This window comes from Myxocyprinus asiaticus, chromosome 26 (genome assembly GCF_019703515.2).
Source record: "Myxocyprinus asiaticus isolate MX2 ecotype Aquarium Trade chromosome 26, UBuf_Myxa_2, whole genome shotgun sequence".
Classification (NCBI taxonomy): Eukaryota; Metazoa; Chordata; class Actinopteri; order Cypriniformes; family Catostomidae; genus Myxocyprinus; species Myxocyprinus asiaticus.
In genome coordinates, this window is record NC_059369.1 from 25030261 (window position 1) to 25051543 (window position 21283).

General features: G+C 39.5%; 1 protein-coding gene and 1 long non-coding RNA gene across 3 annotated transcripts; both read left to right on the forward strand.

Moving 5' to 3' along the window:
• Positions 1-1121: 1121 nt before the first annotated feature.
• On the forward strand, positions 1122-9667 carry LOC127417140 (transcriptional repressor CTCF-like). 2 transcript variants are annotated; one of them, XM_051656856.1, is made up of 13 exons: positions 1154-1289; positions 4025-4241; positions 4325-4873; positions 4980-5316; positions 5419-5589; positions 5690-5823; positions 5932-6052; positions 6164-6313; positions 6474-6634; positions 7106-7288; positions 7385-7523; positions 8031-8240; positions 8461-9667. In XM_051656856.1, the coding sequence occupies exons 2-13, from the start codon at positions 4128-4130 to the stop codon at positions 8682-8684; spliced, it is 2493 nt and encodes an 830-aa protein (XP_051512816.1). In that variant the 5' UTR covers positions 1154-1289; positions 4025-4127; the 3' UTR covers positions 8685-9667. The 2 variants fall into 2 exon arrangements, with proteins under 2 accessions (XP_051512815.1, XP_051512816.1); XM_051656855.1 differs by lacking the exon at positions 4025-4241 and having other exon boundaries at positions 1122-1289.
• Positions 9668-12885: 3218 nt separating this feature from the next.
• Positions 12886-19149, forward strand: LOC127417155 (uncharacterized). The gene is made up of 3 exons (XR_007893232.1): positions 12886-13723; positions 13938-14151; positions 19050-19149. It is a non-coding gene; the product is annotated as an uncharacterized LOC127417155 (long non-coding RNA).
• The last annotated feature ends 2134 nt before the right edge of the window (positions 19150-21283 follow it).

Genomic DNA, 21283 nt, shown 5'->3' on the forward strand with positions numbered 1-21283 from the left:
CATGCACTGTTAACTGTGGGACCTTATATAGACAGGTGTGTGCCTTTCCAAATCATGTCCAATCAACTGAATTTACCACAGGTGGACTCCAGTCAAGTTGTAGAAACATCTCAAGGATGATCAGTGGAAACAGGATGCACCTGAGCTCAATTTTGAGTGTCATGGCAAAGGCTGTGAATACTTATGTACATGTGATTTTTTTTTTTTTTTTTTTTGGTTTTTTATTTTTAATAAATTTGCAAAGATTCAAACAAACTTCTTTCACATTGTCATTATGGGGTATTGTTTGTAGAATTTTGAGGAAAATAATGAATTTAATCCATTTTGGAATAAGGCTGTAACATAACAAAATGTGGAAAAAGTGAAGCGCTGTGAATACTTTCCGGATGCACTGTATGTTGGGCACTTATTGGCTGCTTTTCGTTATTATATGGTCCAAGTCATCAATTTCAAAAACTTTTTTTTTTTATTATTAAATTTTAGTTTTATAATAAAATAAATAAATATGGTGGCACAATTATATTTTTGTCTACAAAACTAATTTCAAACATTTAAGCATACGCCTTCAGATCAAAAGATTTTTAAGATCATGAGAAACATTTCAGTCAAGTGTTTCAAAGGTTTTGACCGGTAGTGTGTGTGTGTGTGTATATATGTATATATATGTATGTATATATATATATATATATATATGTATGTGTGTATATATATATATATATATATATATATATATATATATATATATATATATATATATAAATATATATATATAATATATATATATGTATATATGCGCACACATGCTCAAAAATAAACAGACCACCATATAATGGTCAATTATCAGGAAAAAACATTGCTATTAAGCAATAGAGAAGCCCATTTCGACATTGTATTGATTAAACAAGTCTCTTCTAATGTTATCCAACAATACTTATCTCGTGTAATAAGATGGCCATATGTTACAATGTAAAAATACTTTTTTTTAAATCTATTTGAACGTTTCATTAAAGAGCAGCCCACATTTGTAATTCAAAAGTAGCGCCCCACACGGCCAATCCGCACACTGCCTGTATTTACAGCCCTCCCCCTCGCCACCGCCCCCCTGCACGCCGCGCATGCGCAACAGCCGCTCAGGGCCGCCATTTTGTGCGGAGCCTACTCTGCAAAAGCGGGAGAGGATTAAAACCGCCGGAGGAGAAGGACGCAATTTTACTCCGTCTCGTACTGAAGGAAGAACAAACCCTGGGCTTTCTGTCGAATTCAACGCGAGAGCAAATCACGAAACGCAGGTAAAACAGCACTACTTTTCCGAAAGGGGGGAATTTTGCAGGAGCTTTAATCGGCCTCTAGGTGTCACGATGGGGCTCCCAGTCCAGGCGGATGGCGGGGGGTGTTTGTCTCCCTCTATCGTTATCGAAAATTTAGCAAAAAACATTTATAACCCAGAAGTTCGGGCTTCTGCCCGACTATTAAGCACTATTGAAACTATATCAGACGACATTTCGCCGAGATGCCCATTTTTAGCGCAAGGATGTTTGTTTCAATCTTTAGGCCAGGCGTCCATTTTCTGTTTCTTCTCTTTGTTTCCTGTCTTTAGAAACCCGCCGTTTCTGCACGCGCACTTAGCCAACCAGCTAAAGTGCCGCATACACTTCACCAGCTTCAAGTCCCACCACACCCAAATGCTCTCAAACAAACACCTATATTTAAAAACACCACTTTAATGTCAAATCCAAAATGTTTTAAGCAAAATGAGTATTTCTACTATATAAAATGTCACTAGCGCGCGCGCCAATCGCTATGTTCTCGCCCCTCCTCGCGCAGTTAAATTTCAAACACGAGCCGATGAAACATTCACTCGGTTCTGCGATAATAAAGTCCAACTACTGCGGCCTCGGTTTGCTGTGTTCTCTTCATCACTCCTTGAAACCGATCTGAACTGAGTTCAGATCGAAGTTGTTGAAAATCTAACCCATATTTTCGATTTTATCGTCGGTTCTGTTGCTGCTAGCTTATTGCGCAGATTTAAATCAAACGAGGAAGATGCCGTTGCTAAATGACACCGATGGCCATATTCGTAAAGTAAGACGTACGCTCTCTGGCTCCAGGTCCTGCACATGTAGCAGGGGTTTATCGCCTAAAACACCTGAATCTCCGCAGACGTCGGTCTCGGTGCGACCGCTCACTCTTATTGAAAGACTAACCTGAAGCAACAAACGACTGAAGGGATAAAAACTGTAGAGAGCTCCCTCTACAACCCGACTGGTAGTGGTACAAAAACACGATTAACCGTCTCAGAATGCCCTCTTGCTGTGGGAAATCATAAGCGTGTTTTTAAACATGTGGAGGTTGCAGGTACTGGACACACTTGCCCCGTTTTGTTGGTTGAACGGGTTAATGGTGACTGGGTTTGGCAATGCCGAGCGATCATGCAGTCTAGTGAGGAAGTACGAGTGAATGATATAATGCTTTCTGGCGCCCGATCAAGAGTTCACGAACGTGGTTTGGGGGTAAATGAAAGCAACGCTCAACATTTAGCTGAGCTTTCGTTGAACGAATTGAAATGTAACAGTACAACAAAAATCATTTGGGCATTGTAAATAGCTGTTTTTGGCGCTGTATGAATATTAGGAATACTAACGAGAAACATCTACTTAACCAATGAGGACCTGTGTTATTAGCGTTAACGAAAACTAAAATGAAAATATTTGTCAACTCAACTAAAAAAATTAAATGATTAAATAAACTGAAATTAAACTAAAATACTTGTTCATCATAACTCCAAATCGAACTTAAACTAAATAAAAATGACCTTGAATTAAATTTAGTTTATATACATGGTAGGGTGAATATGGGCAGAGTGGGACACTTGAAAATTTTAACTTTTTTTTTTCTTGTCACTTTTAATTATGATACAAATGCCACAACCCTACATTATAACTTTATAGAAAGCTTAGGATGTATCCTACCTTAGTCAAAAGCAAAAATTAAGAAACTCAATACTGGGAAGAGGAAACTTTGGAGACCCTCTTGGCCAAATCCCAGATTTTTTTGTTCTGACAGTGTTGGTAAAGTGGGAAAGAAAATATCTACAAATTATTTGAAATTATTTTTTTATATTTTCTGATACACTTTCACATCATATGTAACATTTACAAACATTAAGTCAACTCTTACTTTTTATCACTGTAAAAAGATTTGCCTCAAATTAGTTTTTTGTTTCTTTTTTCTGATGTAAAATCTTCACTTTAAAACTTCAAAAAGTTAATTGTTTACTTCTCGAATATTATTTGAATTTAAGGACATGCATATGGATATAATAGGGGTCAAGCTTAACTGTCCCACTTTACACATTTTCACCCTGTATTATAAAATTTGAAACTTTACAATTTTCAATCAAAAAGATTTACAATCTACCTTAAACATGAACATGCCACTAGATAGAGGTAACACAATTTTACCCTGTGATATTTATTGATGTTAGACATTTTAAATGTTACCAGTATACCAGTGCTTCAGCTGTGCCAGCCTTAACCTGTTGATGTGCATGACCCCCCCAGAATTGATGTCACTTTGCTTAAATGAGTTCACATTTACTATATAGTCTAGTCAAAAAAAAAAGTTAATAATGTTGACAAATTATAAAGATGTATCATTTGTCAACATTATGAACAATTTTGAACAGCACACTATATAGTAAATGTGAACCCATTTAAGCAAAGTAAAGTCAAACCCATGGGTGGGGTCAATTAGCATCAACATAAAATACTAAAACTAAACTAACTAAACTTAAACTAGAAAACACTGAGAAAATCACAACTAAGAGAAAATGTGGGGGAAGCTAAACTAAATCGAAATGACAAAGTGAAGATAGAATAGAAATAAAAACTAATAATAACCCTGATCAAGACAAGGAAGAAGGCTTTATTAGCCTAGCTAATATGAACTGTTCTTTGGAAATCTATGCTTTATTTTTATTTTACACTATATGACTGACTGCCTTGGTTTATTTGCATTCCAACAGGTTGAGCTAGGTAGTAAGCAGAGTTGAGACAGGTAGATCATTCATCGGAGGCACAGGTGTAGGGAGATGAAGTATTCCTTTTCGATGCAGGTAAACTCATAGTATGCTCTGCAAACACCGAAGTCATTTGTTTGCAATGGATGCCAATGGAGGTGTCAACTCGACTCAATTGTTCTCCATTGATATGGTTGATAGCAGCCTGTCTCTGTCTGTGCATGTAAGTAAACACGGCTCAGATTGCAGTCAGGTAGGAAAATTCTAGTGCTGAATTCCAACACTTTGATCTTTTGCTCCCTGTAGGTATTACCCATGGAAGGGGGACCGACTGAGGCAGTGGTGGAAGAGGCGGGGGATGCTTTCAAGGCCAAGGAATGTAAGACGTACCAAAGGCGGCGAGAGGATGAAGAAGTTGGAGCTGAACTACTGCAGGCTGCTGTGTTAGAGCAAGACCATGCTGAAGGAGAGTCTGTAGTGGAGGCCCAGCAGCAAATAGTAGAGGGAGTAGTTAATGTCAGCAACAGTGTTGAGATGATGGTGATGGATACCCTGGATCCTGCCCTGCTCCAGATGAAGACAGAAGTCATGGAGGCTGCTGTTGGAGCACCTGTTGTGGCTGGTGCGGCCCATGAAGCCACGGTCACCACTGTTGATGACACTCAGATCATCACCCTGCAGGTGGTGAACATGGAGGAGCAGCAGTTGGGCTTGGGAGAGCTCCAGCTGGTGCAGGTGCCCGTCACTGCAGCCACTGTAGAAGAGCTGCAGGGGACACTGGTGGATGCCACCTCAATGCCTAAAGATGGAGAGCCAGTCATCTGTCACACCCTGCCATTACCTGAGGGTTTTCAGGTCAGTCATAATTTATATTCTGATTTGAATGGATTCACTGAATTATGGCAAGCTTGGACTGTGCTCCCTTCAATCTAAATTTTTATTTTTTTAATTTTTTTTATAGGTTGTCAAGGTGGGTGCAAATGGAGAGGTGGAGACAGTGGAGCAAGATGAGCTCCAGGCCCAAGAGGAGCAGCCTCAACCACAGGAGGAGGAGATGGCTGAAGTCCAAAATGATGACCCCACCTGGGCTAAAGATCCAGACTACACACCCCCTGTTAAAAAGACCAAGAAAACAAAGAAAAGCAAGCTGCGCTACAACACGGAGGGAGACAAAGACATGGATGTTTCAGTGTATGATTTTGAGGAGGAGCAACAGGAGGGACTGCTCTCTGAGGTCAATGCTGAGAAAGTTGTGGGCAACATGAAGCCACCCAAACCAACCAAAATCAAGAAGAAAGGTGAGAACTCTTGACTGTGCACAAAGTTAACTTTTATATGAAATTAAAATCTGATCTCATAATAGTGTAATATCTGAGCTTGATCTAAATCATTGCATGCAGGTGTTAAGAAGACATTCCAGTGCGAGCTGTGCAGTTACACCTGTCCACGACGTTCCAACCTCGACCGCCATATGAAGAGCCACACAGATGAGAGGCCTCACAAGTGCCATCTGTGTGGACGAGCCTTCAGGACTGTCACCTTGCTGAGGAACCACCTCAACACCCACACAGGTACATAATCTCAAGTGCTACATTATAGATCAAGTTGTGGAATGGAACATATCGTTTGACTGAATAAGAAATTGAACCTTCTTTTTATTTTTTCTGACAGGCACCAGACCCCACAAGTGCACTGACTGTGACATGGCCTTTGTCACCAGTGGAGAGCTGGTGCGACACAGACGCTACAAGCACACCCATGAGAAACCGTTCAAGTGCTCCATGTGTGACTATGCCAGTGTGGAGGTTGGTCTGAGAGCATTACCTTGTAGAAAGTGTTTGCAAAAGGATTGATTCTCTATACTGCATCTGAATTTTTGTACTAAGTTGAGGCATAAACTTGATATGTTGCAGGTTAGTAAGCTGAAGCGTCACATTCGTTCCCACACTGGAGAGCGTCCGTTCCAGTGCAGTCTCTGCAGCTATGCCAGCAGAGACACCTATAAGCTGAAGAGACATATGAGGACCCACTCAGGTCAGCAGCACAGATTCCCACTTGTCACCACTCAGCTTATAGTGTTATGTTTTTGTTCCGTTATTTAAAAGGTTTGGCTATTGACAATATTTCTTGTTGTCTATTCTATAGGAGAGAAGCCCTATGAGTGCTACATCTGTCATGCACGGTTCACTCAGAGTGGCACCATGAAAATGCACATTTTGCAGAAGCACACAGAGAACGTGGCGAAGTTTCACTGCCCCCACTGTGACACTGTTATCGCCCGCAAGAGTGATCTCGGTAAGACCCTTTGCTGTTATCTTCAGCATTTAACATTTGTGGTATTTGCCGGTTCAGTATTGAGGTTAAAATGTTTTAACTCTTAACAATAAGTTACAACATTTTGTAACTTAATTGTGGTGTTGCAATTTACATGTTTTAAATTCTGCGTCCCCTGAAGGCGTGCATCTCCGTAAGCAGCATTCCTACATTGAGCAGGGCAGGAAGTGCCGTTACTGCGATGCGGTGTTCCATGAGCGCTATGCTCTCATCCAGCATCAGAAGTCCCACAAAAACGAGAAACGTTTCAAGTGTGACCAGTGTGACTATGCTTGCCGTCAGGTCAGACAGCTCATCCGAAGCTATGAAAATTCTCTAAATTAACTTGCTTGCATGTAAAAATGGCGGTTAACCCCAAAATTAAAATTTTAATTGTTTACTAACTCATTATGTTTACTCGCAATCAATATGTTTTAAACTATGAGATGTTTTCTTCCATGGAAGACTAAAGGAGATGTTGGGGACTGACAGCTTCAGACACTATTCACCTCATTGTAATTAAAATAGATTCATTGAAAGTGAATGTTGACTGAGGCTAACATCCTGTTTGATACTTTGTGTTTTCATGGAAGAAAGTGATACAGGTTTGGAATACAAAAGTATATGATAACCGAATTTTCATTTTTTGAATGAACTTACCCTTTAAGTTTGGCATCTCATTTTGACATCGAAAGAGCAAACGGTACAAAACAGTGTAGTTCACTTCATTAACTTTGAAAAGTTAATGAAGTTTTGTGTCCTATTTGCTTCCAGGAGCGTCACATGGTCATGCACAAGCGCACTCATACTGGAGAGAAGCCATATGCATGCAGCCAATGTGAGAAAACCTTTAGGCAGAAACAGCTCCTGGACATGCACTTCCGGCGTTACCACGACCCCAACTTTGTACCCACCTCCTTTGTATGCACCAAATGTGGCAAGACCTTCACTCGCAGGGTATGATGACCTATTAAAGGAGGTTAGACATGTTTGAATGTGCCACTAGATGCAGTGAACAGTGTCTAATGAAGTGGATATGTTTGAATCTGACAGAATACCATGGCCAGGCATGCTGAGAACTGCACTGGTGAAGATTCTGGTGATGGAGAAAATGGAACTCCGCCCAAGAGAGGCCGTGGGGGCAGAAAGAGGAAGATGCGCTCTAGAAAGGATGATGATGAAGATGACAGTGGTGAGTGGCTTGGCTCTAGTTCTATTATTATGCTGTGTTCAAATACTAAACTGGAGATTAATCTTATTGACAAGAACTTGATTATCTGAACTCCTCTTCAAGGGTTATGTAACATAGTCATTGCAAACCTGTATAATATTTCTTCTGTGGAAAGCAAAAGGAGATGTTTGGCAGAATATTAGTTACTTGCAGCCTCAGTCACCATTCACTTTAATTTTGTGGAAAAAAGAGGCAGTGAAAGTGAATGGTGACTGAGACTTAACATTCTTCTTAAGATCTCCTTTTATATTACACGGAAAAAATAAGTCATAAGTCAAATAAGGGTTTGGCACAATACAAGGTCAATTTCCGTTTTTGGGTGAACTTTCCCTTGAACATGTATTGGCAGAATGGGTTGGATTTTATCTGAATTATTTATTATGCTTAATACAAATCATGTATTAAGTGGCTCTTACAGTTGCTCTGAATGGTTTTTATAAAAGTTTAACACTGGTCTGAATGTCTCAGATGAGCATGGAGAGCCTGATTTGGATGACATTGATGAAGAGGATGAGGAGGAGGAGCATCTTGAAGAACAACATATCATGGTAGAACAGGCTCCACCCAGCATTCCCATCCCCGCTCCAGTTGAGCCTCCTGTAAAGAGGAAACGGGGCAGACCCCCCAAGAACACACCCAAGGCCTCTCCTACCAAGTCTGCTGCCAAAACCCCTGCAGGTAAAAAGGGTACATTTGAAAATATTTTTCAAAGTCCTGAATGAGTTTGAGTTTTTATCAAAAATATATTAAAAATCTTTTATATAGGTTTTTAATTAATATACCCCTGCATTTTTTTTTTTTGCCATGAAAAAAAGCTATGGAAGCTGATGTGGTGTTAAATCACAAACTGCAAAATGTGTTTCACTGGGTTTAATAAAACACTCTCTGTTTCTCCTAGAAACTGCTGCCATTATTCAGGTGGAGGATGAAAGCACAGGGGCCATTGAGAACATCATAGTGAAGAAGGAGCCAGAGGGCGCTGAAGCAGCTGCAGCTCCACCAGTGGTGGAGGAGATGGAGACAATTGAGGCTGAAATAGAAACAGTGCAGATAGCCGTCCCTGACACTGCACCTAATGGCGATCTTACTCCTGAAATGATCCTTAGCATGATGGACCGGTGATCTGTGGATACATGTAGACACATCTTGCATAAATGCATCCCTAGCCGTGTCCCTTGTTTTTCTATATATATATATATATATATATATATATATATATATATGCTCAAGTTTCTCTTTCCACACTTCCTTTAATACCACACCTCTTAATTTCTTGTGTCCTCATGTGTTTATTCCTCAAAGTCTTGAATCAGATTTATCTTGAGGAAGTAAGACTTCATATTCCAATAACCATTTTCCATAAAACCAAGTTTTTAACTTCTCAGAATTGTTCAATTTGGTCGCTTCATAACGTTTAGACTCATGAGGATCACAAAACCATGCATGTTTTTTAGCAGTAGTTCACCTGCGGAGTTCTTTTTGCTGTTTGTACTGTGTACGCAGAGAGAACTGCACGGCATCTGATTTAACTTGGTGTACATGCATCTAGACATCTTTTCCCAGATAACCTGCTGTTTATTTGACCTTTTAAGTCTGACATTACCATGGCAATATTGGGAAATGATATCATTTTGTGCCTGGTCAAGTTTTGATCTCTAAAATCGCTGTCACTGCTGTAGAAATGAGCGTTTTCTTTTTTTTATTTTACCCCATCTGTCCGAGAAAGTCCTCTCAATGTTTGACATTTATGATGATTTATCATTTGCTGTTTGTTCCCCTTGTGCTCTTTCACTGGTCACAGTTGATAATGTTAGAGTAGAAATGTAGCCATCTGATTATCACACCAGGGACGATGACATCCATCCATCACGTGTTTAAAAAAAAAAAAAAACTTGCGGTTGATAAAAATTGTACAAAAAAGGTAATCTTGGCTAGTCTTGCTTTGTAAATAATTTTTATTTTCTGTTTTATTATGAATATTTTAATCTTTTTCTAGTGAATTGATGACCTGAATGCAATGGCTTTTAACAGTAGTTGTTTGGAAACATGCCACTGAAGGCTTTCAATTTACTTGTTGGGGCAAAATAAAAGCCAGAAAAATCATGTAGGCTGCATAATCCCTTGTCTTTCTGTCCTTCTATAGCTTGAATCGTTGCATTTGAGTCTGCTCAAACTTGCTTTTTGGGGAGGGGTTGCTTAATGTTGCAGCTAATCTTTTTACCACCCGTTACTTTAAAGGCAACAAAAAATTGAGCTTTAATATTGTTCCACGTGACAAATAGGCTTCCATGCTGAATTTAGTTTTGGCTTTGTAAAAAGGAGGAAAAGGGACAGAACTGGGGACATTGAACGTATCAAATCACTTTGAGACTGAGGTCTGTTGTGAAGCCATGTTCCCCATAACCCGGCCCCAATCTTGAACTGTATGTGACCTGAAAGAGTCAGAGATTGATTATATTTAATGGGATACTAAAAAGAGACTTATAAAAAGATATCTTGCAGTTTACAGTAGATTTTTTCAGACCACGTCTAATTCAAGTAGTTTGATATGAGTGTTTGAAGAAGCTATTTTGATACAAACTGTTTCTAGAGGGGGAAGCTTGGATGGAGCATTTGTAAAAAGTTTGTCGTCATTTGTGCAAAAGAGCAATGTCCTTATTTCTGATGATTTAGTTTTTCTGATTCAGAATGAAGATTTTCCTCCATGTATTTGCATTTAAATTGCTTTCTTATTTTTAAGCTCTTAAATTTCTAGGTTAATGCATTTTTTTTTTTTTTTTTTTACCTAGCTGTACTGTGTGAATTTTACAATGGTCAGAAAATCTACCTTATAAAGACATTTATTATGGCTGGGTGGGGCAGAGAGGGTCTATGAATCAAGATAGTGTGGAGAATGTATTGCTGTACAGCTAATAAAAAAAAATATTGTCCCCATTCAGAGTTTGTCATTTTCTTTTGTTAACAGCTAAATTATTTTCTACAGGAAGTTGAGACGTGTTTTTTTTTTAATTTTATTTAATTTTTTTTTTTTTTATGTAGTTTCACCCATAACATTGTACTCTGTTACATGGAGGGGAAATTAGCCCTGCCTAGTCATAATTTAATGTGTTTTTACAAGAACCGTCACTCTGTTTCTAGTCCCAGCCTGTCAAAAGTGTTCATTAAAGACCGCATAAAAATATATAAATATAATTTTGTTTTGGGCAAAATGCTAGAACTACTGTTTGGTAATGCCAGTTACCTACATAGATGGTATGTTATTTGCATTAATTTGATTAAGTTCTGATCTATTTATTTTTTTTAGATTGTGGTGTTTATTTTATTACAAAATACTGTAACTTTAGTCAGATTTATAAAATGTATTGGGTGCCACAGTATCAAGTGAGCATCCACCAGAGGGAGATGCTGAGTAGCTTTTTAGCAAGTTGCAATTTTCTTTTGCAACTAGTCATCAGTGGACAACAAAAAAGTGAGCGCTACAACATCAGAATCAGCTTTATTGCCAATTATGCTTACACATACAAGGAATTTGTCTTAGTGACAGGAGCTTCCAATGCACAACAATACAAAACAGCAACAAGACATATATAATAAAAAATGGAATAAATAAAAATTGAATAGAAAATAAAGTATATATAGAATACACAATAAGACACATATATTTATGTGTGTGTGTGTACATATATATATACAAACATAAATATTTATATATATACACATACATACACATATGCATATATATACAGGTGCATCTCAAATTAGAATGTTGTGGAAAAGTTCATTTATTTCAGTAATTCAACTCAAATTGTGAAACTCGTGTATTAAATAAATTCAATGCACACAGACTGAAGTAGTTTAAGTCTTTGGTTCTTTTAATTGTGATGATTTTGGCTTACATTTAACAAAAACCCACCAATTCACTCTCAAAAAATTAGAATACATAAGACCAATAAAAAAAAAAAAAACATTTTTAGTGAATTGTTGGCCTTCTGGAAAGTATGTTCATTTACTGTATATGTACTCAATACTTGGTAGGGGCTCCTTTTGTTTTAATTACTGCCTCAATTCGGCGTGGCATGGAGGTGATCAGTTTGTGGCACTGCTGAGGTGGTATGAAGCCCAGGTTTCTTTGACAGTGGCCTTAAGCTCATCTTCATTTTTTGGTCTCTCGTTTCTCATTTTCCACTTGACAATACCCCATAGATTCTCTATGGGGTTCAGGTCTGGTGAGTTTGCTGGCCAGTCAAGCACATCAACACCATGGTCATTTAACCAACTTTTGGTGCTTTTGGCAGTGTGGGCAGGTGCAAAATCCTGCTGGAAAATGAAATCAGCATCTTTAAAAAGCTGGTCAGCAGAAGGAAGCATGAAGTGCTCCAAAATTTCTTGGTAAATGGGTGCAGTGACTTTGGTTTTCAAAAAACATAATGGACCAACACCAGCAGATGACATTGCACCCCAGATCATCACAGACTGTGGAAACTTAACACTGGACTTCAAGCAACTTGGGCTATGAGCTTCTCCACCCTTTCTCCAGACTCTAGGACCTTGGTTTCCAAATGAAATACAAAACTTGCTCTCATCTGAAAAGAGGACTTTGGGCAACAGTCCAGTTCTTCTTCTCCTTAGCCCAGGTAAGACGCCTCTGACGTTGTCTGTGGTTCAGGAGTGGCTTAACAAGAGGAATACGACAACTGTAGCCAAATTCCTTGACATGTGTGTGTGTGGTGGCTCTTGATGCCTTGACCCCAGCCTCAGTCCATTCCTTGTGAAGTTCACCCAAATTCTTGAATCGATTTTGCTTGACAATCCTCATAAGGCTGCAGTTCTCTCGGTTGTTGTGCATCTTTTCCTTCCACACTTTTTCCTTCCACTCAACTTTCTGTTAACATGCTTGGATACAGCACTCTGTGAACAGCCAGCTTCTTTGGCAATGAATGTTTGTGGCTTACCCTCCTTGTGAAGGGTGTCAATGATTGTCTTCTGGACAACTGTCAGATCAGCAGTCTTCCCCATGATTGTGTAGCCTAGTGAACCAAACTGAGAGACCATTTTGAAGGCTCAGGAAACCTTTGCAGATGTTTTGAGTTGATTAGCTGATTGGCATGTCACCATATTCAAATTTTTTGAGATAGTGAATTGGTGGGTTTTTGTTAAATGTGAGCCAAAATCATCACAATTAAAAGAACCAAAGACTTAAACTACTTCAGTCTGTGTGCATTGAATTTATTTAATACACGAGTTTCACAATTTGAGTTGAATTACTGAAATAAATGAACTTTTCCACGACATTCTAATTTATTGAGATGCACCTGTATATATATATATATATATATACACAAATACGTCGTGCAAATCTAATACAAATCTGTTATATACAGTGCAAGGGAATGTAATGGCAGAAGAGGTTGGATGTGTTGGATAAATATAAGAAAGACTAAACTGTGTATTGCACATAGTTATTGCTCAATGGGGCAATTTAACTGTTCATGAGATGGATAGCCTGAGGGAAAAAACTGTTCCTGTGCCTGACGGTTCTGCTGCTCAGAGCTCTGAAGCGTTGGCCAGAAGGCAACAGTTCAAAAATGTAGTGGGCAGGGTGAGTGGGGTCCAGAGTGATTTTTCCAGCCCTTTTCCTCACTCTGGAAGTGTGTAGTTCTTGAACGGGGTGCAGGGGGCAACCAATAATCCTCTCAGTATTCCAAACTGTCCTTTGTAGTCTTCTGATGTCTGATTTCGTAGCTGAACCAAACCAGACAGTTATTGAAGTGCAGAGGACAGACTCAATGACTGCTGAGTACAGCTGTATCAGCAGCACCTGTGGCAGGTTGAATTTCCTCAACTGGCAAAGGAAGCACAACCTCTGCTGGGCCTTTTTCACAATGGAGTCAATGTGTGTCTCCCACTTCAGGTCCCATGAGATGGTAGTGCCCAGGAACCTGAATGACTCCACTGCTGCCACAGTGCTGTTTAGAATGGTGAGGGGGTCAGTGTTGGGGTGTTCCTCCTAAAGTCCACAATCATCTCCACCATTTTGAGCGTGTTCAGCTCAAGGTTGTTTTGACTGCACCAGACAGCCAGCTGTTTAACCTCCCTTCTGTATGCAGACTCATCGTCATCTCGGATGAGGCCGAGATCAGAACATCAGTGTTTCCTTTCATGTACGTTTTTTGAAGCTAACACCAACCACCACATATAATAATAGGTCTTTGTGACCATAGGTGTCCCTATTGTTATAATCCACAACTGACTGAAGCTTTACACATTTTCCTAAATTGCAAACATTGGTAGTATTTATTTGCATTGAATTGGTGTTTGTCTGAAACTGTCTCAGGATCACTTTGCACATTACGATGTGTCTGTTATCTGTTATAGGATGCTCATGTAGTCCAGGTGTTACATCTGGTCTCAGACCTGTGCTCTCAACCTGTGGTTTTCCCCATGAGCATGAATCATAAAGCAGCAGGATGTGTGTGTGCAAATGTGTCACACATGCTTTGCGAGATTTGCCAGCGTTGGCCTGTCTTCATCCTACTGATACAGTGAACAGAAATGGCTGCACAGACAGATGTCCCCTTTTGCCTTAAAGGTATGATGCTCTTAGCCATTCATATGATTTCTTATTATTCTTTTTTTTTTTTTTTTTTTTTTTTTTATAGTTACAATTTTTTATTGATTCATGGACATATAACAAAGAAAAAACACAGCATATAAACAATGAATCAACATTTAACATTTAACCCCCACTATACCCCCTCTCCAATCACCAGCCCCACCCTGACCCCCAACGAACACTCCTGTGGTCACAAATAAGAATACACACACACACACACACACACACACACACACAAAAAAGAAAAAATAATGATCATATATAATTAAAACTAAACTACTCTCTCCACAGCCCCTGCCCGAGAGTCCCCCAAAAACACTAGGCACTTGCCCCATTTCCTATCAAACATATTCTGACCCCCCAGCCTTCCTCTTGACCCCTCCTTGAAAGCAGCCACCCTCCCAATCTCCACACACCACTCCGGAAATGAGGGCGCTCCATCCGACTTCCATCCCCTTAAAATAATTTGCCTGCCAATCATAATGCTGGTTAGAACCCAATTTTTATGTGTTTATCCCCCAAATTTATGACCGCCCCATCGCCCAAAAGACAGAGTCTGGTGCAAAATGAAATTTGAGTGCCCAAAATGTCACACATAAAACTCTGAATCTTCAATCAAAATTCTTGGAGCTTGACACACATCCAAAAAACATGGGTTGTGTCTCCATCTACTGATTGGCATCACCAGCAGGTGGGTGTGTCTTTAAGACCAAGCCTATACAATCTAGAGGGGGTCCAATAGAATCTATGTAAGATCTTGAATTGCATAAGGCACACCCTTGCATCTCTAGATGCAGACTTGATGTTTTTTAGAATCCCAGAGAGTCTGCTGCTTTAGGAGTGTGTGTGCTACTCCCAAAAACAATACAGAGCAGGTGGCACAGCTGTAAATACCTATAGAACTGAGATTGTGACCCTGCACTTTGACCCCAGCCTAGCTGGGATATGTGAAAAAGAAGAATTTCACTGTATATGTGCAAATGTATAATGTGTGATGAATAAAGAAAATTATTATTATTAATTATTAATTATATAATTATTCTATAGATTCCGGGAATCCCAAAATGTTGAACCAAATTTTCAAAAGATCTCAACACTCCACTCTAATATAGATCACTGAGTGTAGTAACCCCCCTCACATTCCACTCTGACCAGCAGAAAGGGGACTTATTAATACATAATTTAGGGTTCAGCCAAATGCTTGAGGCAACATTTAAATAAATATCCAAATTAAACACTCTGGACACTTTTGTCCATACCGAGTGCAAATGCGAGATAACAGGGTGTAACTAAACTTCTCCAATTAGATTGATAGAAAGGCTTTGCAATGGCAAAATAGGGGCAAGAACTTCCTGTTCAATACAAAACCAGGGAGGGGCTCTCTCAGGTGGAAGCGACCAATGAGCCAAATGTCTGAGACCGAATGCATAACAAAATCTTGGGTAGGCCTAGACCACCTTTGTCAATCGGCCAATGTAACTTATTCAAATTTAATCTAGGACGCTTACCATTCCAAATGAAGGACTTTGCTATGCTATCAAATTGTTTGAAATAAGAGAGGGGGACATCTACAGGGAGAGATTGTAGCAGGTAGTTAAATTTTGGAATACAATTCATTTTAATAACATTAACCTTCCCAATCATCGATAAATGTAATGAAGCCCACCTGTCCACATCATTCAAAAACCTTTTTATTAAGGGGTCAATATTAACTCTAACTAAATCAGACAAATTTGCTGGGAATAAAATTCCCAAATACTTAATTCCCTGCTAATGGTTCCAGGGCAAGACAGAACAATAATGGGGAAAGAGGGCAACCCTGCCGGGTGCCACTATCCAGAGTAAAATAATCTGAAATTAGTCCATTTGTTTGTACCACCGCTACAGGGTGTCTACAAAGTTGCTTAATCCAACCAATAAAAGTACTCCCGAACCCATACATTTCCAAAATTTTAAAAAGATAATCCCATTCTACCATATCAAACGCCTTTTCGGCGTCAAGTGAGATGGCAGCGACCAGAGATTGTTCATTCGCTACTGACCACATGATATTGATGAGACGCCTAATGTTATCAGAAGAGCTATGGTCTCGAATAAACCCCACCTGATCTATATGTATAAGAGATGTCATAACTTTACTTAATCGATTAGCCAGAATTTTTAACAAATTTTTTACATCTAACTGGATCAGGGAAATTGGACGGTAACTTTTACACTCACTTGGATCTTTGTCCTTTTTAAGAATCAGACTGATCCAGGCTTGTGTCATGGTTGGCGGGAGCTTTCCATACTTTAATGATTCAGTATAAACTTCTAGCAAAAGTGGGGCCAGTTCTGTAGCATAAGATTTGAAAAAATTAGCGGCAAAGCTGTCAGGCCCCAGAGCCTTGCCTGTCGGTAAGGCCTTAATAACCTCGCCAAGCTCCTCCAAGGTTATCTCAGAATCAAGAATTTTTTTTTGCTCAGTCGTCAGTTTAGGGAGATCTAATGGTTCCACAAAGTTTCTAATATCTTCATCAGTAAATGAAGATGTGGAACTATAAAGATCAAGATAGAATTCTTTAAAAGCATTATTAATATCAATGGCCGAGGTAAATATTTCACCACCAGCAGATTTCACTGAGGGAATGATAGAAAAAGACTCTCTTTGCTTTATATATCTAGCCAAAAGTTTTCCTGCTTTGTCCCCCGACTCAAAGTATGACGGTCTTGCCCTGAATAGCCAAAACTCCACTTTCTGTGACAAAATAGTATTTCTTTCGGTCAATTCTCTGAGGCCATCAGATGACAAACGGCGCTTCAGCTCTGCCTCTGCATTTTTAATATTTCCTTCCAACTCCACAAGTTCTCGTGCTTTGGATTTTTTGGTGAATGAGGCATACTGTATGATCCGGCCCCTAAGAACTGCTTTAAGTGCCTCCCAAGCCACACTCACAGAGGATACTGAGGACCAGTTGGTCTCCATATAAACATTGATTTCAGTCTTTAACATTTGTTGGAAATCAGGATTTTGCAAAAGAGACACATTAAGCCGCCAACTATATGATTTCTTTTTCTATGTAAATGGCATCACCTCTAAACTCACTAGGGCATGATCTGAGACTAAGATATTTCCAACTGAGCAATCAACAACAGATGAAATGAGGGATTTAAATATAAAAAAAAAAAATCTATTCTAGAATAAATCTTAAGGACTGATGAAAAACATTTATAGTCCCTACCAGATGGGTTCAAAAGTCTCCAAATATCCATAAGACAAAGATTTTTACACATCCTGTGAAGCGTCAATGTTGCTCTCGGGGGTTTACACACTTTTGCTTCACTGTAAGCAAGGACTGAGTCCATCAAAAGATTAAAGTCTCCTCCCAATATTATATCATGAGGGGTGCCAGCGATTTGCAGCATCCCTTCAAGATCTATAAAAAAGCCCTGATCATCAGCGTTAGGTGCGTAAATATTAGCCAAAATCAACCTTTGCCCTTGAATTTCAGCTAAAAAAATAATGACTCTCCCTAATTTATCTTTAGTCTGTTTGAGACATTTGAATTGTAGATGTTTATTAATCAATATAATGACTCCCTTGCTCTTACTTGAACCAGCACTAAAAAACAAACATGTCCACCCCATATCTTCCCAAATTTTTCAGCTTCCTGCAGCGAGAGATGTGTTTTTGAAGAAACCCCATATCATATTTCTTACGTTTTAGAAAAGTAATAACCTTCCTTCTTTTTATGGGGTGCCCCAACCCATTTACATTCCATGTGGAGAGAGATAGTACACTCGTATTAACATTTGACATTTTGATATAGTAGAAAAAATTAATTGTGTGTCAAAAACAAAATTATACAGACCACATTCTCCATTAGTGAAACAATCAAACCCCGAACAAAACAAACAGAAAAAAGACAAATGTGTGCATTAACCCCGCGCACGAAAGCACCAACCTGGCGACAATCTCTCTAAACTCAGCCCCCACGACAACTTTGCCATCGGATTTCTCAATTTTGCCTCACAAATTTGTGAGGCAAAATTAAATAACAGAAAATACTTTGTAAAATAAACCCCAGCCAATAGGAAGAATGAACACAAAGAATGTGTAGATTCATTCACAGAACTGTCTCAAAGGTGTGATCTTCCACAAAACAAATTCCAGCTGATATAAAACCGTTCAGATTCCTCGGACAGACAAACGAATGTTCAGTGAGCTGGCTGTTATGAGTTCAGCGGATGACGTAATCGTTCCAGTGTCCCGTAAAAATACTCAACAAAACAAACTCCAGCCAGCAGGAGGAATAAGCATGAAGAAGGAACATATTAATCCACAGTTGTTCCAAAGGAGTGTTATTCAATTGAACAAGCTTATACTTAACGTGTAGATTCATCCACATAACTGTTCCGAAGGTGTGTTCCTCCACAAAACAAGCTCCAGCCGCTAGCGGAACTAGCACAAAAAGAAACAAAAAAGGCGCCCAGGTTCTTCAGACAGTCATGTGAATGTTCAGTGAGTCAGGCCCACTCGGCTGCATAGAGAGTATCACACAATGACCTACTCATTCCATTGACTTTATGAAGGACATCGCTTGCTGTGGGCATGTAAATATTTTGCGGCCATCCTTAGTATCTATTCTCAATTTGGCCGGGAACATCAGTGCAAAAGCGACCTTCCGCTGATGTAAGAGTTTCTTGCATTCCTTGAATCGATCACATTTCTCTCTTGTCGAATTCGCAAAGTCTGGGAACAAGAACATTTTGTGGTACTTCCTAGAAAGCCTTCTGTGGCAGCGGGGGCGTGGTCAAGCATCTCTCCGGAGAGAGAAAGCGGTAAGGGCGCTTACACCTGAGCTAAATTGTCTAACACCTGTCTCTAATTTCAGTGAGCATGGGGAGAGCGGCATAAAGAGAGCGACACAACGCTCAGTGGGAGAGACTGGATATGACAGAGCCGAGCCAGAGCAACGATTCCCGAGTAGTGAAAGTTATTTGTAGAAACAGTGTGTGTGTTAGTGTTTAAAGAGTGTATAAAGGTAACTGTAAAGTGGTGTCGAGGAAGAGGGGAAATAAAGCATCACCTGAAAAAGGAAAACTGCTTCTGGCGTCCTCTTTTACACCTTCCTTTACTCCTCGCCTCGTGTAACATGAGATCTTTATTGGATGATCTCAGAAATTCTGACAGAATTGATCGGGGCCTGTCTCCCTACGCGGCTCTCCAAGCCGGAACTCTGTGCGCTCGCTCTATTTCCAGCTCATGACCCGTTATGTCGAGCAGATTTGGGAAAAGCCCATCTAGGAATTTTACCATATCTCGGCCTTCTTCGTCCTCAGGAATTCCAACAATTCAGACATTGTTTCGCCAGTTATGATTTTCAAGGTCTTCCAACTTTTCCCAGACGCGCTCCAAGTCTGTCTTGGTCGTTAGCAGATTAGCAGCTAATTCCCTCTCCGATGACTCCAGATAATCGATCCATTTCTCAACATCCGACACTCTTGTAACCATCTCAGTGAATTTCGTCTCCATGGCAGTGATCGATCGACGTATTACAACAAGATCCTCCAAGTCAGCAACGACCTTCGCCAGCATTGCCGACATGTTCAACAGTCGACGCTGAATCTCTTTCACTGCACTGCCCAAATTGTGTCCCGGGCTTTCGGCCTGTTGCTCAGGGGCTTCAGCTTGAGCACGTAAGTGTCTTTTAATGTCTCCAGAGTTCAAAGATTTTGAATTCTTTGTCATATTGTCTTCCTAGAACAGTCAAGAATCAGAGTGTATCGAATCTTACCGGTTTATGACATAAAAAGTATTAAAACTAACAAAGTGCGCAGAGCTCGCCGTTCACACATTCGACCCTCGCATGGCGCCATGCGACTGATTTCTTATTATTCTTAAACATACTAATAAAATACAAATTTATAACCTCACTTGCTTGGATTGTATAATAGCTGTAATAGCCTTGGGGAATAATAGCCATTTTCTATACTTTTGAGGCATAAGCAATTAGGAAATAACACTTACTACCCAGGAACAAAAATTGTGTTACATAGTGTTATTCATTTATCTGCTGTTACATATGATTTGCTGCATAAATGGCTGTGTGTGCATGATTTACAGATGGCATAATTCGGTACCTGAAGCAACAAAGAGTTCAGTGGGTTTGGTGCATCTCAACCAATGTAAAGGATGAGCAGAGAGCAGAATTTTGGTACCTCAGCCTCTCCTTCACACACCATTTATATATATATACATATATATAAAGGTTTTAGGCACTTGTGAAAAATGTTGCATAGTGAGGATGTCTTTGAAAATAATGCCATAAATAGTTTTCATGTATCAGTTAAATTATACAAGGTATGGAAAGTCCAGTAAACATAAAAAAGCTAAATCAATATTTGGTGTGACCACTTGCCTTCAAAACAGCACCAGTTGTCCTAGGTACACTTGAACACAGTTTTTCTTGGTTGTTGGCAGATAGGATGTTCCAAGCTTCTTGGAGAACTTGCCACAGCTCTTCTATCTATTCAGGCTGTCTCAACTGCCTCCATCTCTTCATGTAATCCCAGACTGACTCAATGATTTTGAGATCCGAGCTCTGTGGGGGCCATACCATCTATTGCAGGACTCCTTGTTCTTCTATTGCACAGTACTGTATATGTAAAACATTGCGAATAGTAAAACTGTGTAGGAACAGAATGGAAAGTGATTCAAGTGACAAAATGATCAGTGCATTGCAGCCATATTGGTTGTAGTTATGATAGTGGTTCTGATCGCATTAGTAGTTAGCCTAAGCAGTAGTGGTAATGATAAATAAAAGGAAAAACTTGTAATAATAATAACAGCAATAATGCAATAAATCAAATCACTTTTATTGTGACATTGCCATAAGCACACAAGTGTAGTGGCTGGTGAAGGTCTTAGGTGCATGCTCCAAAACAGTGCAGTGATACTGTGACCGACATAGGTTACACACTGCACAACATGCATCTTATACACATCACATAATACATAATATTCAATATTCACACTTTACTATGTGTCTAACGTATATATTGTACAATATTCGTATTGTGCCGTCTGTAATCTATATCTGTCACTATACCACTGCACTGCAATTAG